The sequence below is a fragment of the Marmota marmota genome, unplaced genomic scaffold, assembly GCF_001458135.2.
Source record: "Marmota marmota marmota unplaced genomic scaffold, marMar, whole genome shotgun sequence".
Taxonomy (NCBI): Eukaryota; Metazoa; Chordata; class Mammalia; order Rodentia; family Sciuridae; genus Marmota; species Marmota marmota.
Window position 1 is genome coordinate 601,264 of NW_025999986.1, and position 26,293 is coordinate 627,556.

The window sequence follows — 26,293 nt, forward strand, 5'->3', positions numbered from 1 at the left end:
GAATAGCCCTTGCACTCTGCAGGTCTTGTTACCATTGCATGCAGATGGGCTTCAGGACTGGTCTTTCTTCTCAGCTATAGACCTTTTACCTTCCTCTGGGGTTTAGGGATTGTGTTGCCAACTTAAATTTTGTCATTACTATCAGGCTACCTGTGTTATCCTACTTCTCACCGTCGTCACGATGCAGGATGCGAGGCAAGGCACTGCACTTGAGTGATCCCTCAACGGACCTCAAGGAAAGCATGTCCTATTGCATGCGGGTTTGACGTCCATGCCCCGCCCTACGAAAAAAGGCGTCGGCTGATATGGGACCAGGTTTAGGGAAGGGCCCTCCTTAGGACTGAACCATACATTGCAGCCACTTCTGCACAGTGGGATAGGACCTCTACTTTCGCCTGCATTGTTTTATAAAATAGAAGGGGGAACTGTGGTGAGCCGTTCTAATTAGACCGAGGCCGCCATTAGAAGATGGCGCCGGCTTCCACTGTGGCCTGTGATAAACAACTCCTAATATGGAGAATTGGCACACAATCCCTTACCACCCTATGAGAAAGGTCCACGTGGCAGCTTAAGATTGGTATGCTGGAGGCTTTATTAGGCTGTGCTTGGGCGCTCGGCGACGGGTCACTAGAAGATGATACATGAATCAAGGCCTGAATAAACTGCTGAAAGAAGAATCCTGTGTCATGTTTTCCCTTGCCGGCGAGGGGTCGCAACATATATATATATATAATTTCCAGTCTTCAAGCATAAATTTTGAGTTAGGCATTCTTCTTTGATGATTTTGTTTATATGAATGACTGTTGGGTTGCAGAGACTATAAAGATTCTTTTTTATTTTAAAATGGTAAATATTTGGTTAATAAAGTCATATTATTATTATTATTTGTATCTAACTGTTCAATAATGTGGACACATAATATCAGAAGCATGTTTCCTTTAGGGATTAGTCAATTTATTTATTCCATAAGCTTATTGAGGATGTATGTTCATGCAGCACATTCAACAAAACCCTCATTTTTTTTTTTTTTTTGGTGTGTGGTACTAGGAAAGGGAATGTTCAATGAAAACATGGGTAAATCTGAAAGGAGGGAGTGGGGATTATTAGTACAAGGTCACATCTAAAGAATGAAAGAGATGCTTCAATGTACATAAAACCTACATAGAATTTTTACCTTTCAAAAGGCTAAAGGGCAGCTTTTAAAAAAACTCCAAACATTTATGAATGCAAAAGTTTAAAATATATTCACCCATTCAGTTAATATACCTAAAGACCACAACCATACCTGTTGTTTAGGACAAATAGACACTTTCTACATGGATGTGAAAAATCTTTCAGGCCTTGAAATTTTTCCCTAATAATTTCATATCATGTGATTTTTTATTGTAAAAAATAATGATGGAAATAATATATGTGAAATAATTGTCAAAAGTAATACTTTACAGTAATTTCACTTATCATATAAAATGATATTTAGCAAAAATCAGTAAAAATAAAATCAAAGGAGTGGTGGGGGAGAGACATCAAATAACAACATCAAGTCCTTGAGGGATAACTCAAGAGATAGGGAAAGGGGAGCACTATATGAAAAAGAATATGAAGGAGGCTATATATATATATATATATATATATATATACACACACACATATGCCTAATTTTATGTATATGTAAAATTCATAAAAGGTATTGCCTAGATGTTTATACATATCCATATCCATACAAACCCCCAAAATACATATATGCATAATTTTCAGTTTTCTCACTTTACTTCTATCAATGCAATAAAATAAATTCAGACATGTCACTCTCATTCTAATCCTGCTTATAGCATCTACCCATCTTGGACAAATGATACTTTTAATAGAGATTTTAACACACATTCTCACACATATACAATCTCAAAAGAATAAAATGAGAGATTAATTCTGGTCATGAGAAAGTTCCTTACTTGTAAGATTGTGTTCATTTTAGGCCCATAGAAGAATTGTATTTAACTCTGCTGCAAAATCTGAAATTACATGTGTTCCATATTATCTCCCTTTACCCAGATGGACATCACTTGAATCCAAAATCTCAATTTATTATTAAAAGTTAAGAATCATGAGAATAAGTCAGAAATAAAATCAAGGCATAAATAATAGTGAATATATTAAAAGAGAAGAAGCTTTTTTTTATTTTTTTCATCCCAATAACCACATTTTTAAAAAAGAGGAAATTTAAGCCACAAAGCAATAACAAGTTTTACCTTGAAGTGATAAATCAATGTCTGAGGCCCATGAATTGGTTGTAGGGACTGTTATTTGAGATTGGAGATCCCTGAAGACCAGCAAATGAAGAGAGGTTGGGAGAGGACACAGGCTATTGAATCAAAAAAGTTCCCAGGGACATAGCTCTCCCAATATGGCAATTAATCTCAGGCTCTATAGTATCCAAAGTCAATGGTCCCAGGAGATCATTCTGAAAGAGAGTCTTACCTTTCAGTACTGTTTAAACTAGACAAAACCACAAGGATTTTAACTTTTACTTTAATAACCTCCCAATATTGAGTCACTCTGTTTTAAATATATTAATATTAAATTTCTATCAATAATCTAATATCACACACACACACACACACACACACACAGTAAATACATCTTATTGGCAGATAATTTCATTGGAACCTTAAAAATTTCTCTTATCCTTTCTTTACATCTACCCTGAAAACTCAGACCTGGAACATTTTTACAGGGCTTTTCTCCTCATTTCTTACAAGCACTGGGTTTGATGGAGATAAACATATGACTTTGTGGAATCACACCTTTAAAAATACAAGTCTCTCTTCCAATGGCCTCTTAGGTCTGCCCAGAAATCATTCTATGTGTGTCCTGTTGTTCTTCTCTTCTGTCATAGAAAACTGGGACAAATTATTAAATCCTCCCATTCATCCCTGCACAGGTTATCTTACTCTAAGACCAAACAAAGTCCCCAGATGGAAATCCCATTAATTTCCTGCCTGCTGCCTATAAGTACACCATATTCATCCCATACTTTATGCTTTTCTTCAAGCATACTTTTGCTCAATAGAGGAGGTGAACTTCAATTTGTCTAAGGCTACTGACTCCTTTTCCAATATTTCAGAGTATGAGTAAAAACTCATGCACCTTCATGTTCTAGCCAGATGATACCAATGACAGGTCTAAGAAAACAATTGCAGTGATGTAACCATGGATGGCAACCACATTTAGCTAAGGCGTGTACCCAGTACTAAAAGAGTAGCAGAAAATTGGACAAACTTCACAGCATATACAGAATCTGAAGGAAACAACAGTTCACCTAACTTGATCATTTTCTGTGCATTGAGTCCCAGTACTAAAAATATTCATAATCCTCAATAGAATCTGGATTTTATGAAAGTCTATTGATTCTTTATATAAATTTATTTCATATCTAAATAAATATTTCAGCTGGATATGTTGGTACACACCTGTAATCCCAGCAGCTCTGGAGGATGAGGCAAGAGGATTTCGAGTTCAAAAACAGCCCCAGCAAAAGGGAAATGTTAAACAACTCAGTGAGACCCTGTCTCTAAATAAAATACAAAATAGGGCTGGGGAATGTTGCTCAGTGGTTAGATGTCCCTCAATTTAATCCCAGGTGCTCTTCAAAACAAACAAACAAACAAACAAACAATTCATAAAGATGCAGGTTGATAAATTCTTACATTATGAACACATCTTGATGGAGAAATAAAACAAGCAACACTCCAGAACAACCCTCAATTCATTTCCATATAATACTTTTACTTATCACATGTAACATTTATTATGATTTTTGAATGGTATATAAACAAAATAATGCATCATTATTACTTTTGTTTCTGCCTTCATTCATTCAACATTGACTTTGTGAAATTTAATCATTATGGTGATGGTAACAGAAAATTACAATTTTTATTCCTGCATTGTATTACATTTGGTGAATATGCCACTCCATATTTAGCCATTGTAGTATTGATAGGTATTTAAGCATTTTCAGGTTCATCTTTTATGAGCAATGCCACTATGAATATTTTTGCACTTATCTCTGGGTAAACCAAAATGTAAGTTATCTTCTGATGAATTGGTTGGACATAGATTATATTCAGATTTAGTAGATACCATTAACCCTGAAAATTGATGTAAACACCTATACTTCTCAGGGTTTGGGAGTCCAATTGCTCCACATCTATGCTTACACTCAGTGTTTTGTGTTCTTTTAATTTTATCCATCTGGAAGTAAGTAATGGACATTTCATTACTACTTAAATTTTGTACTCCCCTGATGACTAATAAAATTGACCAGATTATTTTGTTTAAAATTCATTGAGAGATCTTATGTATCATACTTGTTGAAGTCTCTAGGTTTTTTTTTCCAAGTTTACTTCTACAAATTTTTTACATATGTCAGAAGTTTGAAAAATAAAAGGGAAAATTCAAATACTTGTTTCAGTCAAAACTAAAGGATAGTCTGACAAACTAACACGGGTTTGAAATATTATCAAGTCCATTATGAAATAAATCATACTCATTGCCCAAATTGAATTTATTCCAGAGCCAAAACATGAATAATGAAAATTCACCAAAATAACAGAGTTAAGGAAGGAAAAATTACATAATTATACCATTAGATCCCGAATCAGCTATTCATAAAATTCAAGGTTCACAAAAATAATTATTTTTTTGTAAACTATGAGTAGAATAAGACATTATAAACTTTTAAACAAATGTGGCTTTTCAGGTCACTAGAAAAAGTAATTTTTTTTATTACATGCTACTGTAATAACTAATCATTCATATGGAAAAGGAGACATGTGACCGCTATCACACCATCAATAAATATTCTCACCAGATTATTATTCAACCAGTAATGAAAGAAAAAAAGTATACATTCATGACATCATCATGAGAATGCTTTCTTACCAAATCAGTAAATTATTGAAATATCAAACCATGAAGGAAAAGCTTGATTGATTTGAATGTGTTGAAATTACTGAAAAGCTTTGTCATTGCCCTTGGGTTGAATTCTTAGGAAAGACCCTGCTGTTTCCTGGCACTGTATACTTCTTCTTAGAAAGTCTTCCTACTGTATGCATATCAGTGCCCATACTAGTTTGTATATCCTTTCCCTTCCCTCTAGCTTCTTTCCCTAATATCTCTCTCTTTCTCTCTCTCTCTCTCTCTCCCCCCCCCCCCTTTTTCTTTCTTTCTCTCTCTCAGTTTGCACACTCTCCTGGGTTTCAGTCATTAAACCAAATCTTCCCTCCAAACCAAACATGACCGTAAACCTGTTTCTACTCAGAGCTATATATTTTCTATCTTTTTAAGGAGCAGGATAGAAGATTTGAACTGGGGCAGTGGCAACGTGAATGTGATGGATGAAATGGGTTAAGACAAAACTAGGAATAGTTTGGAGAAGAGTTTCCTATGGCTGTGATGATAAGGGAAGTCTAAATATAAAGCAGGATCCACATTCCAACTTTACACAAAGTTAGAGGAGCTACAAAAAATATAGGGAATAGTTGGGCATAGTTAAACACAAGGAAGTGATTGAAGATGTAGAGAAATCATTAAATCAGTAAGGTCAATCAAGTTATGAAGTTTGGAATAGTATAACTGGCATAGAAGTAACTAACAATTATTAGATGGTTGTTATTAATACATAATAGCTAGCTCTGAGTTTAACTGTATTCCAATCAAATTTACTTATCACAGTAGTCAAGTTAAGTTAGGAACTGAACTATTGTTCCCACTCTTGTATTGTTGAGGATACTATGAATTGGTGTAATATGATATGTATTTAAACATTATTCTAGTTGATTAGTTTCATAGGACTGGGCTTTGAACCCAAGCATTCTGACTCAAAGTTTCAACAATATTCTTTAGAGCAAAGATTCCAAAGTCAAAATTGATACTTGATTGCAATTTATTGTTGATACAAAGAGGTATGAAGAGAGATTTTGATTGGTTTTAGTGTTTCCAGGAAAAATCAAATGAATAAATAAATAAAAATCAAATGAATAAATAAAATCAAATAAACAAATAAACAAACAAATAAAAAATCTAAGTATTATTCAATATAAAATGTAAAACAAACACAACACACAATGAAGCACATGTTGAGAATGTCAGAGGTTGTGTGGAAAGACTATGGAGAATTCCGAGCACCATATTTTTTAATATTTATTTTTTACTTGTAGTTAGACACAACACATTTATTTTATTTATTTATTTTTTATGTGATGCTGAGGATCAAACCCAATGCCTCGCATGTGCTAAGAGAGCACTCTACCTCTGACCCACAACCCCAGCCCATATCATTCTATTTTTGAAAATATTTTAAATAATTATTAAATTCACTCAGTATTTACCACTGCCATGACTTTTTGACACTTTGCATGAGTTAAGTTTATTTAATCATCACTGACCATGTCAGAAGTGATTGAGAAATGTACAGGTAAGGTAAAGAGCAGAGGGTCATGAACAGCAAGTGGGTAAAACAAACCTTCAAACAAAGTAAGTGTGGCTCCAGAGACCCACAGGTTCCCACAAAGACACTGGGAATGCAGGAGACTGTTACATAGAATTGAATGCAAGATTTTGCCAAGAGCCTGGATCAAGCTGAGACTCCATTATGTGAATGTTTAGTATTCATTAATTTATTTAGTAATTATTTATAATTATTTATAATTATTTGAATTATTATTTGTTAAAAGTAAATATTTTTTCTCAGTAGTAGTTTAAGTAGATTCACAGATTTTGTGCTGTATGCCAAAAAAAATCCACTTTTTGAAGTTTGGTGATGTTGTATTTTTTTCTTGAAAGAGCTGAGATAATATATACAAAATGCTTGCAACAATACAACAAGAGAATTGTTCTACAAAGGAAATACTACAATAATTTCTTCATGCTAATATATATTTTTCAATTTTTCAAACAATAAATATAATTTTAATTCCCTAATTATGTATGCAGGTATATATGTATATATGTGCAGTGAAAATCTACAAAATCTTCCATTCTTACTATATGTGTAGCCTTTCAAATACATTTAATAAGGAAGTTTGTGAAAATATTTTTAAAACACAGGTTCCATGAGCTACAGAAATTGAATCTCAATTTTTTTTTTTGAGACAATGTGGGCCACACTGTATGTTAATGCAGTTAGAGAGGCAGTCAGTCACTTTAGGGAGTAGTCATTTAATATCGTGTCTCTTTAATAAGTTTCCAGCACAGAAAGTCACTGCCATTTATGTTTTCCATTAGAAATTTTGTTCTCTCCTCAGCAGTCTCCTCAGGGCTCCTTTCACATCCTTGTTCCTCAAGGTGTATATGAGGGGGTTGAGGGTGGGAGTCACAACAGTATAAAAGAGTGTGAGGAACATGCCCTGGCTGTGGCCAAAGGATCTCTGTGGTTGGATGTATATGACTGAGCTGGTCCCAAAATAAAAGGACACCACTAGTAGATGAGAGCCACAGGTCCCTAGAGCCTTGCGCCAAGCTTGGGATGACTTAATTTTTATCACAGCATGTGCGATAAATCCATAGGAGACAGATATCAATGCCATGGGAAGGAGGAGGAGAACTAATGTAGCTACAAAAAGCTGGACTTGGTTTGCATGGATGTCAACACATGCCAACTTGATCATGGCAGGCACTTCACACAAGAAGTGGTGGAGGCGATGGTGCCCACATCTAGGAAGTCGCAGGGTGATGGTGCTTTGGATCAGAGTGTTTCCCACTCCACTGAGCCAGGCTATTCCTGCCAGGGCCTTGCAGAATGATGGGTGCATGACAGTCGTGTAATTGAGAGGTCTGCAGACAGCCACATAGCGGTCAAATGCCATGATAGTAAGGAGAACACACTCAGTGGAACCTAAGGAGAGGGACACATAGAGTTGTAGGATACAGCCGGTGGATGTGATGGTCTTGGCTGGTCCCCTCAGGTTCCACAACAGCTGGGGCACGATGCTGGTGGTGAAGGCAAGGTCAAGAAAGGAGAGATTAGTGAGGAAGAAGTACATAGGTGTGTGGAGTTTGGAATCCAGGCAGGAGACCAGGATGATGGCTGTGTTGCCCACAAGGGTCAGAAGATAGGATATCAAAACTACAACAAAAAGGATGATTTCCAACTGGGGCTGGTCTGAGAATCCAAGCAAAATAAAACCTCCCTCAGAGGTTTCATTGTTTTCTTCCATCAGTCTTCAAAGGTAAAAGCGAAAAATAGAATTCAATTTAGAGAAGTATCATTATTACTATTTACCTACAACATTTGAGATAAAATTTAGGTAAGGTTTTTAACCATGAAATTACACAAAGAAGAATAGATATAATTATTAAAATATATTCATGAATGCAAAGGCATTTTTGTGTCATTTTTTGGTCACATTAACTATTTGATACCTCCTATTTTTTTCATGAGCTGTCTCTTCCCCCTTATTGTCAAAAGTTACTATTAAAGACAATCTATTTAAGAAAAGCTTCCACTTGGTTGCAATGACAAAAATCTGACGAACATACTGCTCAAACCTGATAATATCAACTTAGAGGAGAAAAAGTTTATTTTGAGCTTATGGTTTCAGAAATTCAGTCCACAGTCAGCCAACTCCATGGTTCTAGGCTTGAGGTGAGGTGGAACATCATGGAAGAAGGGCATGGTGGAGGAAACTTGCTACTTCATGGTGTCTGGGATGCAGAGAGAGAGAGAGGAGCCAGGGGGACAAGAGCACATTAACAGTGACCCACCTCCAGCCATACCCCTCATACCTACAGTTACCACCCAGTACAATGGATCATTCAGTGATTCATTCATCAAATAGATTAGGCTACATTTCTAATAATCTAATCATTTCACCTCTAAATGTTCCTGCATTACCACAGGAGCTTTTGGAAAACTCCTCATATCCAAACCATAACAGTGGCTATTTAAATGGGAGGGGAGTAACAGGTGCATGCTGAGACTAATTTTAAGCTATCATTGAATGGATTGTCGGTGGTTGTTGCTCATAGTTACAGAAATTGCAATAAAAAAATAGTGGATAACAGTGAAGAATTTGGTCGGGGAAATAACTAGAATCTATTTTGTGTCTTTTTTTGTCTCACAGACAAGGTGAATTCTGATGATGTTTCTTACATTTAATTAACTGATGTGAGAGATATGGGGTTAGATTCAGGTGTCAATATAGAAGGAAACTAAATAAAGCTACATTATCTTTAATAACATACTTAGGAGTGTTTACATAAAATCTTTTACCTCTTAAAAGTGATGAAGAAATAGGTCATATATACATATGAAAACACACAAGCAGAAAATCTCAGATGTGCACACATATTTTGAGATAGATAGGTATGAGATGTTTTTGATATAAATAAGGGGGAAATCTATAACCAATTCCTTTAAAGACAAGGTGCTTGCAGTTTTTTTTAAAATCATGAGAAGGCAAATCATATCTTGTTCAACTCACTTTGCATTGCTCTGCTTAATAAATAAAAGGAGATTGGATCATAGTACAATCCTCCCTGCCTCTTTACTTACTATTTTTATGATGTTATCATTTGTGCTCCCAAATTTTCTGTCTCATGATAGCATCTTCTTGATTCATTTACTTTTAGGAATAATGAAGGATCATATTTTTTGCTTTATTTAGATGTATTTGTATTCAAACAGTAAAGTTGTGTCTGGAATGCGGGGGGAATAATGTCTTAATGCTTTAAATTCTGGACCTAAATTATAGATATGCATAGCTAATAATAATTCAACTCAGAAAGCCTGAATAATATGCTATATAGAGTTCCACATTCTGCATATCCCTAATGCTGCTTAACATAAAATGGTAATTTGTCTCAGACTGGTATGTTTTTAGTTTGAGTTACTAAAGTAACTAATTCAGTAGTTTAAACAAATGCTCAGATCTAATAGAAGTATAAGTTTTTCCCATTTCCTTAAGAAAATAACACAAAGTATATACTTTTAAAAACTTTAGAATCATTTTAAATTTGAATTCTTTCAGAATGTAATGTTTTCTTAAATATGTTTATTCATAAGCATAAATCAGAAATTTCCACTTTTCTATATTTGAAAATTACATAATTTGATAGGATATTAGGTTTAGAAGCAACTTTATAGATAAAATTTTAGTTTGTTTTCTTTTTTAAGATTTTAAATGCAGAATCTAGTATGTAACATATCTGTTAAAATTAATAGAATTCAAAAGTGCTGTTAAAACCAATTGAATTAATAACCTGATTATATAATATTAAGATCATTTTTGTTTGTGCAATTCATATCCCACACTATTTACAGTGAATTTTTTTACAGCTATACTGAAGTACTATTGATAAATATAAATTGAACATATTCATAATATACATGATGTTTGATACATGTAGTCATTGTAATATGTTTACCACAAAACAGCAATTTAATTTTAAGTTTATTTAGGTAAATAACATTTGTGTATGTGCTTATGAGTCTACAAGAATCTTAAATATGTAGGAATAATCTAATTATTCCTCTCACATTTTACTATTACAATACTCAAAATATTGTTAAAACATTGGAATTATAAGTAATTTTTCAAGAAGAGCTTTCCACTTCTACCCATGAATTATTCTATTTTTTTATTCTGATTAGATGATTATGTTGAAGAATAACTATTCTATCCAATCTCCTGAGAACCAGCTCCTAACTCTGAAATGGGATGTGTAGGAATTTGCTTTCTCCACAGTTCAAGTCTGACTTGAGGCTTGAATGGAGTCACTGAGCAAGACCTAGAAAGGAGAGTGGTCAAAAATGTTTGTTTGTTTGTGTGTGTGTGTCTGTGTGTTGAAACCAAAATAGAATTGTAAAAACCTCTTTTCAAATCTTATATATGAACAAAGGACTGAAGTACTATTTGGAAAATAATTGTCCAGAGAAAAATCCATTTTTTCTTTTGGCAAAAAGATCAAGAAATTTATTCTCCCCAAGGTTTTTTATGATAGTTCTTATTGTGTGAATACAGTTATTTTTAATGAACATGCAGAGGGAGAGACACAGTGACTCAATCAGGGAAGTAGCTAAGTTGGTGCTGACAAGTGTGATTGGAGGCAGCTCAGAGTGGGAAGACATGGCAATGCAAGACATTCAGAGAATTACTTACGTCCTCTAGGTCATCTCTCTCTTTCCCTTTCACAATTATTGGCATGTAGAGAATATTGCTGGTGATATGACCTTAGCATAATAAGGTTTCTCTCTTGGAGTGAATATAACTGCCCTATACCCAGGTGAAAGTAAATATGGCTTGAGTAATTTTCCCTGGAGAAACTCAGATTAGAATAAATGAAAAATACACAAGATACGGATTCTCTCAAGACCATCTGGATCTATATTTCTAAATTTCTAATTATCATGGAGTTGATTAGTGTCCAGAACTTTTCTCTCTCAAGAGAGACACATAAAGGAAGGCATTTCTCAACAGAACATTTTTTTTGTTTTTCCTGACAATATCAAAGGAAAATTCTCTTATCCATATTCACACCTCTTACATACATATGTTCTTTAGTTCATTGCTATGGGTGCTATGGGTGCTATGAATGAAGTCTGTATCATTGCTATTAGAAGTTAACTACATAATTGAGTAAATTAGCCATGTCTCCTTTGTAGGCCAGTTACTTTCACTAACAAGTATAAATATTTTTCAGTGTCAGAAAATATTAACCATAGATCATTGCCTCATTAACATTCCATTATAAGGGTTTACCAAATTATTTGTATAAATTCCACATTTATAGTCATTAGATTTGCATAAAATGTTACTGTACAATATAAATTATTGAAATAAATATTTCTTATAATTAAATATATGTATTTTATTGTATATTTAATAAGGCAACTTAAGTGTTATCTGCCTCAAGAAACTTTTCAAATCCCAATTCTATGTGAATATTTATGCAAGTATTATTTGTATTAATTTTATCCCTATTTATTGATATTCTAAGTTTAAAGTAAGTTCTTTATCTATTTCATTCTTTCATATATATTTGTTATTCTGGAAAATCAGATATCTAATATTGTCTTTATTTTGGTGGATCATTACTTGATCCACTAAACAATATATTTCTTCACTAACTTGAAATACTATTTGTATGGCATGTTGCTATTTTAGATATCTGTACCTTTTTACAAAGTTTATGAATTTTTCATTATATATTTCCAGAGATATACCCAATGATTACATCTATTCATACAAATTTTATATTATTTTTGTTACTGTTGCCATTTTATGATTTAGTTTTTTGGGGGGAGTACTAGGGATTAAACCTAAGGATGCTTAATCACAGCCACTTTTTATATATTTTTATTTATTTACTTTTATTGTTTAAAAAAATAAATGATAACAGAATGCATTACAATTCTTCTTGAACATAAAGACCACAATTTTTCATATTTTTTGTTTGTATAAAATTATGTTCACACAAAATCGTATCTTCATACATGCACTTTGGATAATGGTGTCCATCACTCTCCATTATCATTGCTAACCCCCTGCCCTCTCTCTTCCCCTCTCACCCCTCTGCCCTATCTAGAGTTTATCTATTCCTCCAATGTTCCCCCTCCCTACCCTACTATGAGTCAGCCTCCTTATATTAGAGAAAACAATCACCATTTGTTTTCTTGGGATTGGCTAACTTCACTTGGCATTATCTTCTCCAATGCCATCTATTTACCAGCAAATGCCATGATTATATTCTCTCTTATTGCTGAGGAATATTCAATTGCATATATATGTCACTTTTTTTAATCCATTCATCTATTGAAGGACATCTAGTTTGGTTGCACAATTTAGCTATTGTGAATTGTGCTGCTATAAACATGGAATGTGGCTGTGTCCCTGCAGTATGCTGTTTTTAAGTCCTTTGGGTACACACCAAGGAGAGGAATAGCTGGGTCAAATGGCGGTTCCATTCCCAGTTTTCCAAGGAATCTTCATACTGTTTTCCATATTGGCTGTACCAATTTGAAGTTCTACCAGCAATGTATGAGTGTGCCATTTTCCCCAAATCCTCGCCAACACTTATTGTTGTTTGTCTACATAATAGCTGCCATTCTGAATGGAGGGAGATGGTTTCTTAGAATAGTTTTGATTTGCATTTCTCTACTTGCTCAAGATGATGAACATTTTTTAATATATTTGTTGATTGATTGTATATCCTCTTCTGAGAAGTTTCTGATCATGTCCTTGGCCCATTTATTGATTGGATTATTTCTTTTTTTGTTGTTGTTTAGCTTTTTGAGTTCTTTATATACCCTACAGATTAGTGCTCTATCTGATGTGTGAGGGATACACATTTGTTTCCAAGATGTAGGTTCTCTATGCACCTCACATATTGTTTCTACTGCTGAGAAGAAGCTTTTTAGTTTGAATCCATCCCATTTATTGATTCTTGGTTTTAATTCTTATGCTATAGGAGTCTTATTAAGGAAGTTGGTGCCTAATCCCACATGATGAAGATTAGGGCCTACTTTTTCTTTTTTTAGATGCAGAGTCTATGGTTTAATTCCTAGGGCCTTCATCCACTCTGAGTTGAGTTTTGTTCATGGAGAGAGATAGGGGTTTAATTTCATTTTGTTGCATATGGATTTCCAGTTTTCCCAGTATGATTTGTTGAAGAGGCTATCTTTACTCCAATACATGTTTTTGGCTCCTTTGTCTAATATATGGTAATTGTAGGTTCGTGGGTTAGTCTCAATGTCCTCTATTCTGTACTGTTAATCTACTAGTATGTTTTGGTGCCAATACCATGCTGTTTTTGTTACTATTGCTCTGTAGTATAGTTTAATGTCTGGTATACTGATGCCACCTGCTTCACTATTCCTGCTAAGAATTGCTTTAGCTATTCTGGGTCTCTTATTTTTGCAGATGAATTTTATGATTGCTTTTTCTATTTCTATGAGGAATGCCATAGGGATTCTGATCAGAATTGCCTTAAATCTATATAGTGCTTTTGGTAGTATTGTCTTTTTGATAATATTAATACTGCCTATCCAAGAGCAAGGTATTTTTTTTTTCATCTTCTGAGACCTGCTTTGATTTCTGTCTTTAGGGTTCTGTAGTTTTCAATGTATAGATGTTTCATCTCTTTCATTCAGTTTTCCCAAGTATTTTTTAAGGATATTGTTTTGTTTGTTTGTTTGTTTGTTTTTGCTGCTGTTTATTTATTTATTTATTTATTTAAATCTATTTATTTATTTATGTATTTTTGATTGCTTTTAATTTTTAAATACATGGCAGCAGAATGCATCACAATTCTTATTACACATATAGAACACAATTTTTCGTATCTCTGTATATAAAGTATGTTCACAACAATTCATGTCTTTATTCATGTACTTTGGATAATGATGTCCATCATATTCCACCATCATTGCCAAACCCCTGCCTCCTCCCTTCCCCTCCCACCCTTCTGCCCTATGTAGAGTTCATCTCTTCCTCCCATATTCCCTCTCCCTACCCCACTATGAGTCACTCACATTATATCAGAGAAAACATTCGGCATTTGTTTTTTGGGGATTGGCTAACTTCAATTAGCATTATCTTCTCCAACACCATCCATTTACCTGCAAATGCCATGATTTTATTCTTTTTTATTGCTGAGTAATATTCCATTGTTTATATATGCCACACTTTTTTAATACATTCATCTACTAAAGAGCATCTAGGTTGGCTCCACAGTTCAGCTATTGTGAATTGTGCTGCTATAAATATGAATGTGGCTGTGTCCCTATAGTATGCTGTTTTTAAGTCCTTTGGGTACACACCAAAGAGATGGATAGCTGAGTTAAATAGTGGTTCCATTCCCAGTTTTCCAAGGAATCTTCATATTGCTTTCCATGTTGGCTGTGCCAATTTGAAGTTCCACCAGCAATGTATGAGTGTGCCATTTTCCCCACATCCTCGCCAACACGTATTGTTGTTTGTCTACATAATAGCTGCCATTCTGAATGGAGGGAGATGGTATCTTAGAGTAGTGTTGATTTGCATTTCTCTAATTGCTAGAGATGATGAACATTTTTTCATATATTTGTTGATTGATTGTATATTCTCTTCTGAAAAGTTTCTGATCATGCTCTTGGTCCATTTATTGATTGGGTTATTTTTTTTTTTTTGGTGCTTAGATTTTTGAGTTCTTTATATACCCTAAAGATTAGTGCTCTATCTGATGTATGAGGGGTAAAAATTTGCTCCCAAGATGTAGGCTCTCTACTTACCTCAAAGAGTGTTTCTTTTGCTGAGAAGAAACTTTTTAGTTTGACTCCATTACATTTATTGATTCTTGGTTTTAAATATTGCACTATAGGAGTCTTATTAAGGAAGTTGGGGCCTAATCCCACATGATGAAGATTAGGGCCTACTTTTTCTTGTATTAATGCAGAGTCTCTGGTTTAATTCCAAGCTGAGTTTGTGCATGAAGAGAGATAGGGCTGCCTCTTTTTCTATTTCCTGAAATAAATTGAAAAGTATTGGTATTAGTTCTTCTTTAATGATCTTGTAGAACTCAGCTGTGTATCTGTCCTTTCCTTGGCTTTTCTTGGTTGATAGCCTTCTGATAGCATCAGTATTTCATCACTTGATATTGGTCTGTTTAAATTGTGTATATCATCCTGATTCAATCTGTGGAAGTTGTATGACTTAAGAAATTTGCTGGGGGCTTCAATATTTTCTACTTTAATGGAGTGTAAGTTTTCAAAATAATTTATAATTATCCTTTATATTTCTGTAGTGTCTATTGTGATGTTACCTTTTTCATCACTTATGCTGGTAATTTGAGTTCTGTCTTTCTCTTTGTTAGCATAGTTAAGAGTCTATCAGTTTTATTTATTTTTTAAAAAGAACCAACTTTTTGTTCTGTCAATTTTTTCAATGGTTTCTTTGTTTTGAATTTTTATTTCATTGATTTCAGTTCTATTTTAAATATTTCTTGCCTTCTACTGCTTATGCTGCTGATTTGTTCTTCTTTTTCTAGGGCTTTGAGATGTAAAGTGAGGTAATTTATTTGTTAACTTTTTCTTCTTTTAAGAAATGATATCCATGCAATGAACTTTGCTCTTAGAACTGCTTTTATAGTGTTACAGAGTTTTTGATATGTTGTGTCTATGTTCTCATTTACCTCTAAGAATTTCTTAATTTCTTCTTTGATGTCTTCTGCAACCCATTGTTTATTCAGTAGAATATTGTTTAGTCTCAAGGTGTTGGAGTAATTTTTATTTTTTATTTTGTCATTGATTTCCAATTTCATTCCATTATGACCTGATAAAATGCATGGTAGTATTTCTACTATTTTGTATTTGTTATGAGTTGCTTTGTGGAATAGTATATGATCTATTTTAGAGAAGGATCCATGTGTTGCTGAGAAGAAACTGTATCTGCTTAATGCAGGTTGAAATATTTTATATATGTCAGTTAAAGTCTAAATTATTGATTGTATTATTGAGTTCTATAATTTCTTTATTCAACTTTTGTTTCAAAGATCTATCCATTGGTGAGTGAGGTGTTATAAACTCACCCAAGATGATTGTGTTGTGATCAATTTTACTCTTGAACTTGAGAAGAGTTTGTTTGATGAACATAGCTGCACCATTGTTTGGGGAATATATATTTATGATTGTTATGTCTTGTTGGTGTATGGTTCCCTTGAGCAGTATATAATGTCCATCTTTATCCCTTTTGAATAACTTTGGCTTGAAGTCTTCTTTATTTAATACAAGGATGAAAACCTCTGCTTGCTTCCTCAGTACCTCAGATTTGTATGATTTTTCCCAACCTTTCACATTCAATCTGTGTATGTCTTTTCCTATCAGATGAGTCTCCCATAGGCAGCATATTGTTGGATCTTTTTTTAAAAAATCCAACCTGATAGCCTATGTATTTTGATTGGTGAGTTTAAGCCATTAGCATTCAGGGTTACTATTGAGGCATGGTTTGTATTCCCAGCCCTAATTGTCTATTTTTGTTATTTAACATGATTGGTTTTCTTCTTTGATTAGTTTTTCCTTTAGAGAACTACCTCCTTCTGCTGATTTTCATTGTTGTTTTTTGTTTTCTCTTCATAGAATATTTGTCCAAGGATGTTTTGTAGTGCCAGTTTTCTAGCTATAAATTCTTTTATCTTTTGTTTTTAATGGAAGTTTTTTTATTTCATCTTCAAATCTAAAGCCTAATTTTGCTGCATACAAGATTCTTGGTTGGCACCCATTTTCGTTCACAGCTTCATATATGTTTTTCCAGGATCTTCCAGCTTTTAGAGTCTGTGATGAAAAATCTGCTGTTATCCTAATTGGTTTTTCCCTATATGTCATTTGATTCATTTTCTCATGGCTTTTAAAATTCTCTTTTTATTCTATATGTTGGGCATTTTTATTATAATGTAACTTGGTGTGGATCTGTTTTGATTTTGTACATCCAGCATCCTGTAGGTTTCTTGAATTTGTATTTACAATTCATTCTACATGATTGAAAAGTTTTCTGATATTATTTCATTGAATATATTGTTCATTCCTTTGGTCTTTTATGCCTTCCTCTATCCCAATAACTCTTAAATTTTATCTTTTTATGCTATTCTGTATTTCTTGAATGTTCTTCTCATGGTTTCTTACCATTATCATGTGTGACCTATTTTCTTTTCAAGATTATGCATTTTGTCTTTATTGTCTGATGTCCTATATTCCAAGTGGTCTACTCTGTTGGTGATGCTTTCATTTTAGTTTTAATTTGATTTATTGTTTCTTTCATTTCAAGGATTTCTGTTTGGTGTGTTTGTTTGTTTGTTTGTTTTATAACTTCTATGTTCCCATTGAGGTGTTCTTTTGCTTCCTGTATTTGTTTATGTAGCTCCTTGTTGAAGTGAGCTTTCATTGCCTTTATTTGCTCTCTTATATGTTCCTTCAGTTCACAGAACATTTTAAGCATGTACATCCTAAACATCTTCTCTGTAATTTCTTCTGTTGTGGCTGGCAATGATTCTAATACTGTGGTGTCTTGATTTGTTTGGGGGCACTTTCTTCCCTTGTCTTTTCACGTTGCTCATGTGTCTTCCTTTTCAGCTCTGTGGGTCTTGGATGTTATTGTTTTTACCTTATAGGTTTGTAGTGCTCTTGTAGAGTTCCAAGACCTCTCCTTTGTGGGAAGAACAATGTTAACAGATCCCAATATAAACAATATACCACCTTATGAACAATTTGTTGTTATTAAGATGATTACAGCTTAGCCTCAATGTACAGAAATGTTGGATTCAATTATTTTCTAAAATATAATCAGTAGTTTTGTAAAATGGTTTACAAAAAGGTTTCTGATGGTGGAAAATGAACATGTTGGGGTGTAGGATGATATGCTGAGGAGGTAGGATGTGAGGATATAGAGTTAAAATATCTGAGGAAGTGTGAAAGAGAAATCTAATGAAGAGGGTTAATAGCAAGAGAATAGACAAGATGTAATTTAGGGTAGACAAGTACATGGGAAGATAGTAGAGTACATAAAACAAACACACATATGTATTTAGAAAAATATAGGATGTTAAAATAGTAAATTTGGACGTGGAAAGAAAAATGAAGGAAAAAAAGTGAAAAGGGGGCATATACAAAACCTCTATATTATAATGATTTAGATGACTCAGTCTTCAAAATCCTATTTCATGCAAAGTTTTTGGTTTCACATATGTTGGGGTTGTGAGGGCTGGAGGATAGAACACTAGAAGAGAAAGAGAAAAAAAATACTAGAAGTTAGAAACCAAGATTGTTGCTAGTTTTAGAGAACAGTATCTTTTCTGCTTCTCTTCTCATCTAACAGGTGGGGTTGTGTGTTGTAAGCTGGTGTCTTTGCCCTATTTATGGTGGAGGTATCCAGGGAGGGAAGGCTAGTCCTGGTGCAGGACACCTGGAAGCAGGGAGTGGTACCCACCAGTCCCTACAGGGAGAATGCAACTCATGGTTCTCTTTCTGGGACTGCTCATATGAGTTGAGCACCCAGTAATATCTCCCTATCTTGTCTGGAGATTTCCCAGTTCCTTGTCTCTCTGTTAGGCTCCAAACTTTAGCCCCTCTCCCTTAGCAGTTCTCAATTGAGGAACCTCTTACACTGGGGTTCCCTTGGGTGGTCCCCTGGTCACACTGCATACCTGTCCAAGTGAGAGTTGTTTTGTGTTGGGCAGTTGCTGTGTTGGGTTACCGCTGCTGTGGAGAGGGTGGAGTTGAAAACCTGGTACCTGGCCAGCTGGAGATCCAATCTGGAAGCTGCCCCCACCAAGTATGATGAGGAAGGTGAGTCATGATGCAGGCAGTCTGCTTCCAGCACCAGTGTGTCTGGTGAGATGAGGGGAACTGGGTGATGACGTTGTGCTACGGGTAGGTAGTAGCTGAGTGACTTGAGTAGGAGTGGAGTTAAGTCTGGGAGTTCTGCAGAGGTGCTGATAGATGATTCTGGTAAGATGCTCTCGAGCTCTGCTTGGATACAACTTCAGACTTTGGGTGTTGTGGGCCAGGATTCCAGAGTCCTGATCAATGCTAAGGCTCAGAGCCCTGCATGTGGTCTCAGTGCTGGTGATTTCTGCAGAAAGCAGTTGTATAGGGATCCTCTAACACTTTCCAAGATGCAGTATTCCGATTAGGTGAGATCTGGATCACAGAGAAACACAGAATGCTGCCTCCCTCTGGCCTGCAATCTTCAAGTCCACCACTTGTTTATATTTTATATAGAGACAGAGTCTTTCTGAGTTTTTAGGGCCTTGCTAAATTACTGAGGCTGGCTTTGAACTTGTGATCCTCCTGCCTCTACCTTCTGAGCAGCTGGGATTACAGGCATGTACCACCACACCTGGCATTATGATTTAATTTCACATGACTTTTAACATATATGTAAATCTACTTTTCAGAATTCTCATCCAATTACTGTTTTCAAACTACTCAGACAAATATCTTTGGTATTTTGATGGGGATTGCATTGATTCTGTGTAACGATAGCAGTAGTATAACCATTTGATAATATTAATTTTGCCCTTCCCTACTCCACAGATCTTCCTTTTATTTTCATGGTATCCTCACTTCCACCACCCCTCACCCTCCTTATTTTGTTCTAACTGTAATCATTGCCTTGGTAGCCGCCATCACCTCCATAGCCACTGCAGCTGCTTTGCTCACTCAGAGTATCCAGACTACTCAGACTGTTGTCTACTGCCATGACAGAAGCCTTTGTCATTCAAAATGACTTAATAAACTGTCCTTAGCTGCTATTTAAGTCATTCAGCAAGAACTAGACCTCCACCAGGAACAACTAGATATTCTGTTTATGTTGCACAGGCTCACTTGAGACCCTGAATTTCATAGTATTTGTATCACCCAATATGCTGTATCTGAAAATGTAACCTTACACTTTTCTAATTTTTCTCAGTATTTTAAGGGAACTTGGGATTCTTATTATGTTATGATTATGCATAACCTTACTAAGGCAATTTTCAAAATCAATGAGATAAAGGTGTCTGTATTGACAACCTCTTATTTTTTTCCTGGGATGGACTGAACATTGGAAAAACATGATAGCCAAATTACCTAATCCTTATAATGCTATTACCCTGGCCTTACTGTTTCTAATAGCAATGATTTTTTCTTATGTTGTGAGACACTTATGCAACCATGTAAAGGCCACCGAATGAAAAACAGCAATCCTGGCAGAAATCCTTGCAGCACAGTGAGATGTGGGGACAAGTGCATGGAATACTGCATACATGGCAGTGGCATAGGTTAAGGGCATGTGAGTGGCAAATGACTCCCCTGTGCTAGGTGTGTGAGTGGCAAACTACTTACCCTGTAGGCACAGCCCTGGGCATGAGGTCACATGTTGTAGTCCCTGTGCTTGCTCCATGGCCCATTCCTTGATTAGTCACTGCTGTAACAGTTGGCCAGAAATTGTATTGGTGGCTTCTTGTAATCTGCTTAGCTACTGCCTGAGTATATATACATGGTAACTGAACAATAAAATCAGACCTGATTTCTGCTTGGTCTCCAGAGGTCTTGATTTAGCAACTCCACAGCCACACTCTCCTCTACCCTGTTCCATGGTCCTACTTGCTGGACGAGACAGAGAGCTCATGCAGATGCCAAAGAAAATTAGGCTCATATTTTCCTAATGGGCTATATAATTATCTGAATCTGAACATAACAATCTAAGATTTATAGATTTATTTGTTTTCTAGTTAGGCTGTTTGAGACCTAATCAGAAATTTTCATTAGAAAGGCTTTTATAAAGGAATATTTATAATATCATAGTTAATCAATATGCTGCAGGGTGTTCTTTGGGAACACCAAAATTGACCAATCAGAAGTTTGAATTTTCATAACTATACCTCTTAACTTTGCAAGTTAGTAGTTTGAACTATACTTATACAGGATATATAATTTATTTTATAAAAGGTCAATGGATTATATTAGTTCTCTCTACTTTGTGTATCTTACAATTAAAACATCTTAAAGTGTGTGGCCTTGAGTTAGATTTTAAAATGAATTAGATTTTTCTAGAGAGAAATATTTATAAAGCAGAACAATACCTCCAATAGAGAGATCACAGAAGACTTTTCTTAATTTGATTGTTGATTGTACCTTCAGTAATTGATTGCTTCTTAGAAAAGTAATGAATATTAATGATAGACGTATCTAATAGCTCCTATTTCATATTATAATTATTCTTACTGTATCCCAAACTCTAATTACTCTATGTATTTTTTTTAGTTTATGTATCTATTATATCTGTTGTGTAACTATTATGTATCTATGCATATAGAAATCATTTTATTTTCAACTTGCTTTGTTTTTTGCAGTTTGCTCATTGATGGCATATGCATTTCATTTTTAGGTAGTTCAGTATATATCTCAACCCTGTTTTGCTATATGACTCTAATGTCTATTTTATGTTTGTATTTGGGATGTTCATGATATGCATTTGTCTCCTATTCTATGTAACAAAACAGTTTATTATTACATTATTTTATATGTGTATATTGTTTCTTTGTATATAATTCCAGTAATGAAATGCTCAAGTTTTTGTTCATTATTTTTTTTATTGATTACAGTATAGGGCTTTTATTCCCACAGGAATAAAATAGAAATTATTGAGAAAGATAACTCACAATTGGGAACAATGAAAGGAATCGATTTTAGCAACCCTGCATATTTTATCTTACTGGGATTTTCTGACCAACCCCAACTGGAGATGGTTCTTCTTCTTGTCACCTCTGTTATCTACATTTTGACACTGCTGGGGAACACAGCAATAATACTTGTTTCACACTTGAACCTCAAACTCCACACACCCATGTATTTCTTTCTCTCCAATCTCTCCTTCCTGAACCTCTGTTTTATGACCAGTATTGTACCACAAATGCTTTGGAATCTCAAAAGCCCTGAGAAGACCATCAGTTACACATTGCTCTGGGATTGGGTTCCCCAGAGTGTGTCCTCCTGACTGTTATGGCCTATGACCATTTCAATGCTATCTGTAGATCTCTCAGTTATGATGTTATCATGTACCCAAAGCTTCTCCAGTAACTAGTAGTTGTGTCTTGGACAAGTGCTTTTGTGGAGTCCACAGTTCAGACCACCTTTTTTTCCAACAGCTTCTCTGCAGCCACCACAGGGTGGATGATTTTATGTGCGAGGAGCCTGCACTGATTAAAATTGCTTGTTTGGAAACAACCTTCTTGAAATATGAGCTCTCCATAGCTACTGTCCTCTATGTGCTCACACCTTTGGGGCTTATCCTATGGCTGCATTGTTAGGAATATGTGGAGGATAAAATCCACTGAAGGGGACTGGGATCTGGCTCAAGTGGTAGCACGCTTGCCTGGCATGCGTGGGGCACTGGGTTCGAGCCCCAGCACCACATAAAATAAAGATGTTGTGTCCACCAAAAACTGAAAAATAAATATTAAAACTCTCTCTCTCTCTCTCTCTCTCTCTCTCTCTCTCTCTCTCTCTCTCCCTCTTTCTGTCTCTAAAAAAATCTTAAAAAGGAAACAAACTAAAATTTTATCTCTAAAGTTGCTTCTATCAAATTATGTGATTTTAAAATACTAGAAAACTGGTAATGCCTGGATTTATGCTTATGAATAAACGCATATTTAAGAGAACATTACATTCTGAAAGAGTTCAAATTAAAGATGAGTCTAAAGTTTTTAAAAAAATATGTACATTTTGTTATTTTCTTAAGGCAATAGGAAAAACGTATGCTTCCATTAGAGCTAAGCATTTGTTTAAACTATTGAATTAGTTACTTTAGTAACTAAAACTAAAAACATACCAGTCTGAGACAAATTATCATTTTGTGTTAAGCAGCATTAGGAATATGCAGAATGTGGGACTCTATATAGCATATTATTCAGGCTTTCTGAGTAGAATTCTTTATTGGCTATGCATATCCAAGCATTTAGGTCCAGAATTTAAAGCATTAAGATATTATTCCCCCACATCCCAGACACAATTTTACTGAATAAAACAAAAAACTGATCCGTAATTATTCCTAAAAGTAAATGATTCAAGAAGATGCTACCATGAGAGCAGAAAATTTGGGAGCACAAAGGATAACATCATAAAAAATAGTAAGTGAAGAGTCATGGAGGATTGTACTATGATCCAATCTCCTTTTATTTATTAAGCAGAGCAATTTAAAGTGAGCTGAACAAGATAAGATTTGCCTTCTCATGATTTTTTTTTGAAAAAAAAATGCCAGCACCTTGTCTTTAAAGGAATTGGTTATACTTTTCCCTTATTTTTATAAAAATATCTCATGGTTATCTGTCTCAACAAATGAGTGTACATCTGAGTTTTTGTACATGTGTTTTTTCATATGTATATATGACCTATTTCTTCATCATTTTTAAGAGGCAAAAGATTTTATGTAAGCGCTCCTATGTATGTTATTAAAGAAAATGTATCCTTATTTAGTTTACTTCTATATTGACACCTGAGTCTAACCCCATATCACTCAGATCACTTAATTAAATGTAAAAAACATCATCATCATTCACCTTGTCTGTGAGACAAAAAAAGACACAAAATTCATTCTAGTTATTTTCCTAACCATATTCTTCACTGTTATCCACCATTTTTTTTTGTATTGCAATTTCTATTACTATGAAAAATGATTACTAACAATCTATTCAATGATAGCTTAAAATTAGTCTCAGCATGCACCTGTTACTCCGCTCCCACTTAAATAGCCACTGTTGTGGTTTGGATATGAGGAGTTTTCCAAAAGCTCCTGTGGTAATGCAGGAACATTTAGAGGTGAAACGATTAGATTATTAGAAACATAGCCTAATCTATTTTATGAATGAATCACTGAATGATCCACTGTACTGGGTGGTAACTGTAGGTACATGGGTATGGCTGGAAGTGGGTCACTGTTGATGTGCTCTTGAGGATTATATCTTGTCCCTCTGGCCTTCTCTCTCTCTCTCTCTCTCTCTCTCTCTCTCTCTCCCAGACACCATGAAGTAGCAAGTTTCCTCCACCACGCCCTTCTTCCGTGATGTTCCACGTCACCTCAAGCCTAGAACCATGGAGTTGGCTGACTGTGGACTGAATTTCTGAAGCCATAAGCTCAAAATAAACTTTTCCTCCTCTAAGTTGTTATTATCAGGTTTGAGTGGTATGTTAGTCAGATTTTTGTCACTGCAACTACATGGAAGCTTCTCTTAAGTAGACTGTCTTTAATACTAACTTTTGACAATTAGGGGGAAGAGACAGTTCATGAAAAAAAAGAGGAGGTGTCAAATAGTTAATGTGATCAAAAAATGACACAAAAATGCCTTTGTATTAAAAGACATTCCTAAATGTCTTTTAATAATTATATCTTTTCTTATTTGTGTAATTTCACTGGTTAAAAATCTTACCTAAGATGTTATCTCAAATGTTGTAGATAAATAGTAATAATGATACTTCTCTGGATTGAATTTCTATTTTTCTCTTTTACCTTTGAAAGACAGAAGAAAACAATGAAACCTCTGAGGGAGGTTTTATTTTGCTTGGATTCTCAGACCAGCCCCAGTTGGAAATCATCCTTTTCATGGTAGTTTTGATATCCTGTCTTCTGACCCTTGTGGGCAACACAGCCATCATTGTGGTCTCCCACCTGGATTCCAAACTCCACACACCTATGTACTTCTTCCTCACTAATCTCTCCTTTCTTGACCTTGCCTTCACCACCAGCATCATGCCCCAGCTGTTGTGGAACCTGAGGGGACCAGCCAAGACCATAACATCCACGTGTCCCTCTCCTTAGGTTCCACTGAGTGTGTTCTCCTTACTATCATGGCATCTGACCACTATGTGGCTGTCTGCAGACCTCTCAACTACACGACTGTCATGCACCCATCATGCACCTGGCAGGAATAGCCTGGCTCAGTGGAGTGGGAAACACTCTGATCCAAAGCACCATCACCCTGCGGCTTCCTCGATGTGGGCACCATCGCCTCCACCACTTCTTGTGTGAAGTGCCTGCCATGATCAAGTTGGCATGTGTTGACATCCATGCAAACCAAGTCCAGCTTTTTGTAGCTACATTAGTTCTCCTCCTCCTTCCCATGGCATCGATATCTGTCTCCTGTGGATTCATTGCACATTCTGTGATAAAAATTAAGTCATCCCAAGCTTGGTGCAAGGCTCTAGGGACCTGTGGCTCTCACCTACTTACTAGTGGTGTCCCTTTATTTTGGGACCAGCTCAGTCATATACATCCAACCACAGAGATCCTTTGGCCACAGCCAGGGCATGTTCCTCACACTCTTTTATACTGTTGTGACTCCCACCCTCAACCCCCTCATATACACCTTGAGGAACAAGGATGTGAAAGGAGCCCTGAGGAGACTGCTAAGGAGAGAGCAACATTTCTAATGGACGTTTTGTGCTCAAAACTTTTTGAAGAGACATAATATTAAATAACCATTCCCTAATGTGCAGTGCATGTGTGGCTGCATTTACTAAATACAGTGTGGCCCACATTGTCTCAAAAAAGAACATTTAGATTCAACTTCTGTAGCACATGAAAACTCACATATGTGTCACAAATATTTTCACAAACTCTCTCATTAAGTATATTTAAAAGGTTACTATGAACATAAATTACTAACAATCCATTCAATGATACAGTATAGAGAAAGAGTGGAAAACTGTCCCCCCACAAAATACATATTTGCTTGCAAACATGATTAGGGAATTAAAATAATATTTAATGTTTGAAAAGTTGAAAAGTAT

At 35.1% G+C, this 26,293-nt stretch overlaps 1 protein-coding gene and 1 pseudogene across 1 annotated transcript; one reads left to right on the forward strand and one right to left on the reverse strand.

Annotated features, from left to right (window-relative positions):
* Positions 1 to 7,280: 7,280 nt before the first annotated feature.
* LOC107160792 (olfactory receptor 2G3-like) lies at positions 7,281 to 8,216 on the reverse strand. The gene has a single exon (XM_015507413.1). The coding sequence runs from the start codon at positions 8,214 to 8,216 to the stop codon at positions 7,281 to 7,283; it is 936 nt and encodes a 311-aa protein (XP_015362899.1).
* Positions 8,217 to 19,303: 11,087 nt separating this feature from the next.
* On the forward strand, positions 19,304 to 25,933 carry LOC107160793 (annotated as a pseudogene).
* Positions 25,934 to 26,293: the final 360 nt, after the last annotated feature.

Coding starts and splice junctions, on each gene's coding strand:
- LOC107160792 (XM_015507413.1), bottom strand. CDS start 8,216: ATGGAAGAAAACAATGAAACCTCTGAGGGAGGTTTTATTTTGCTTGGA.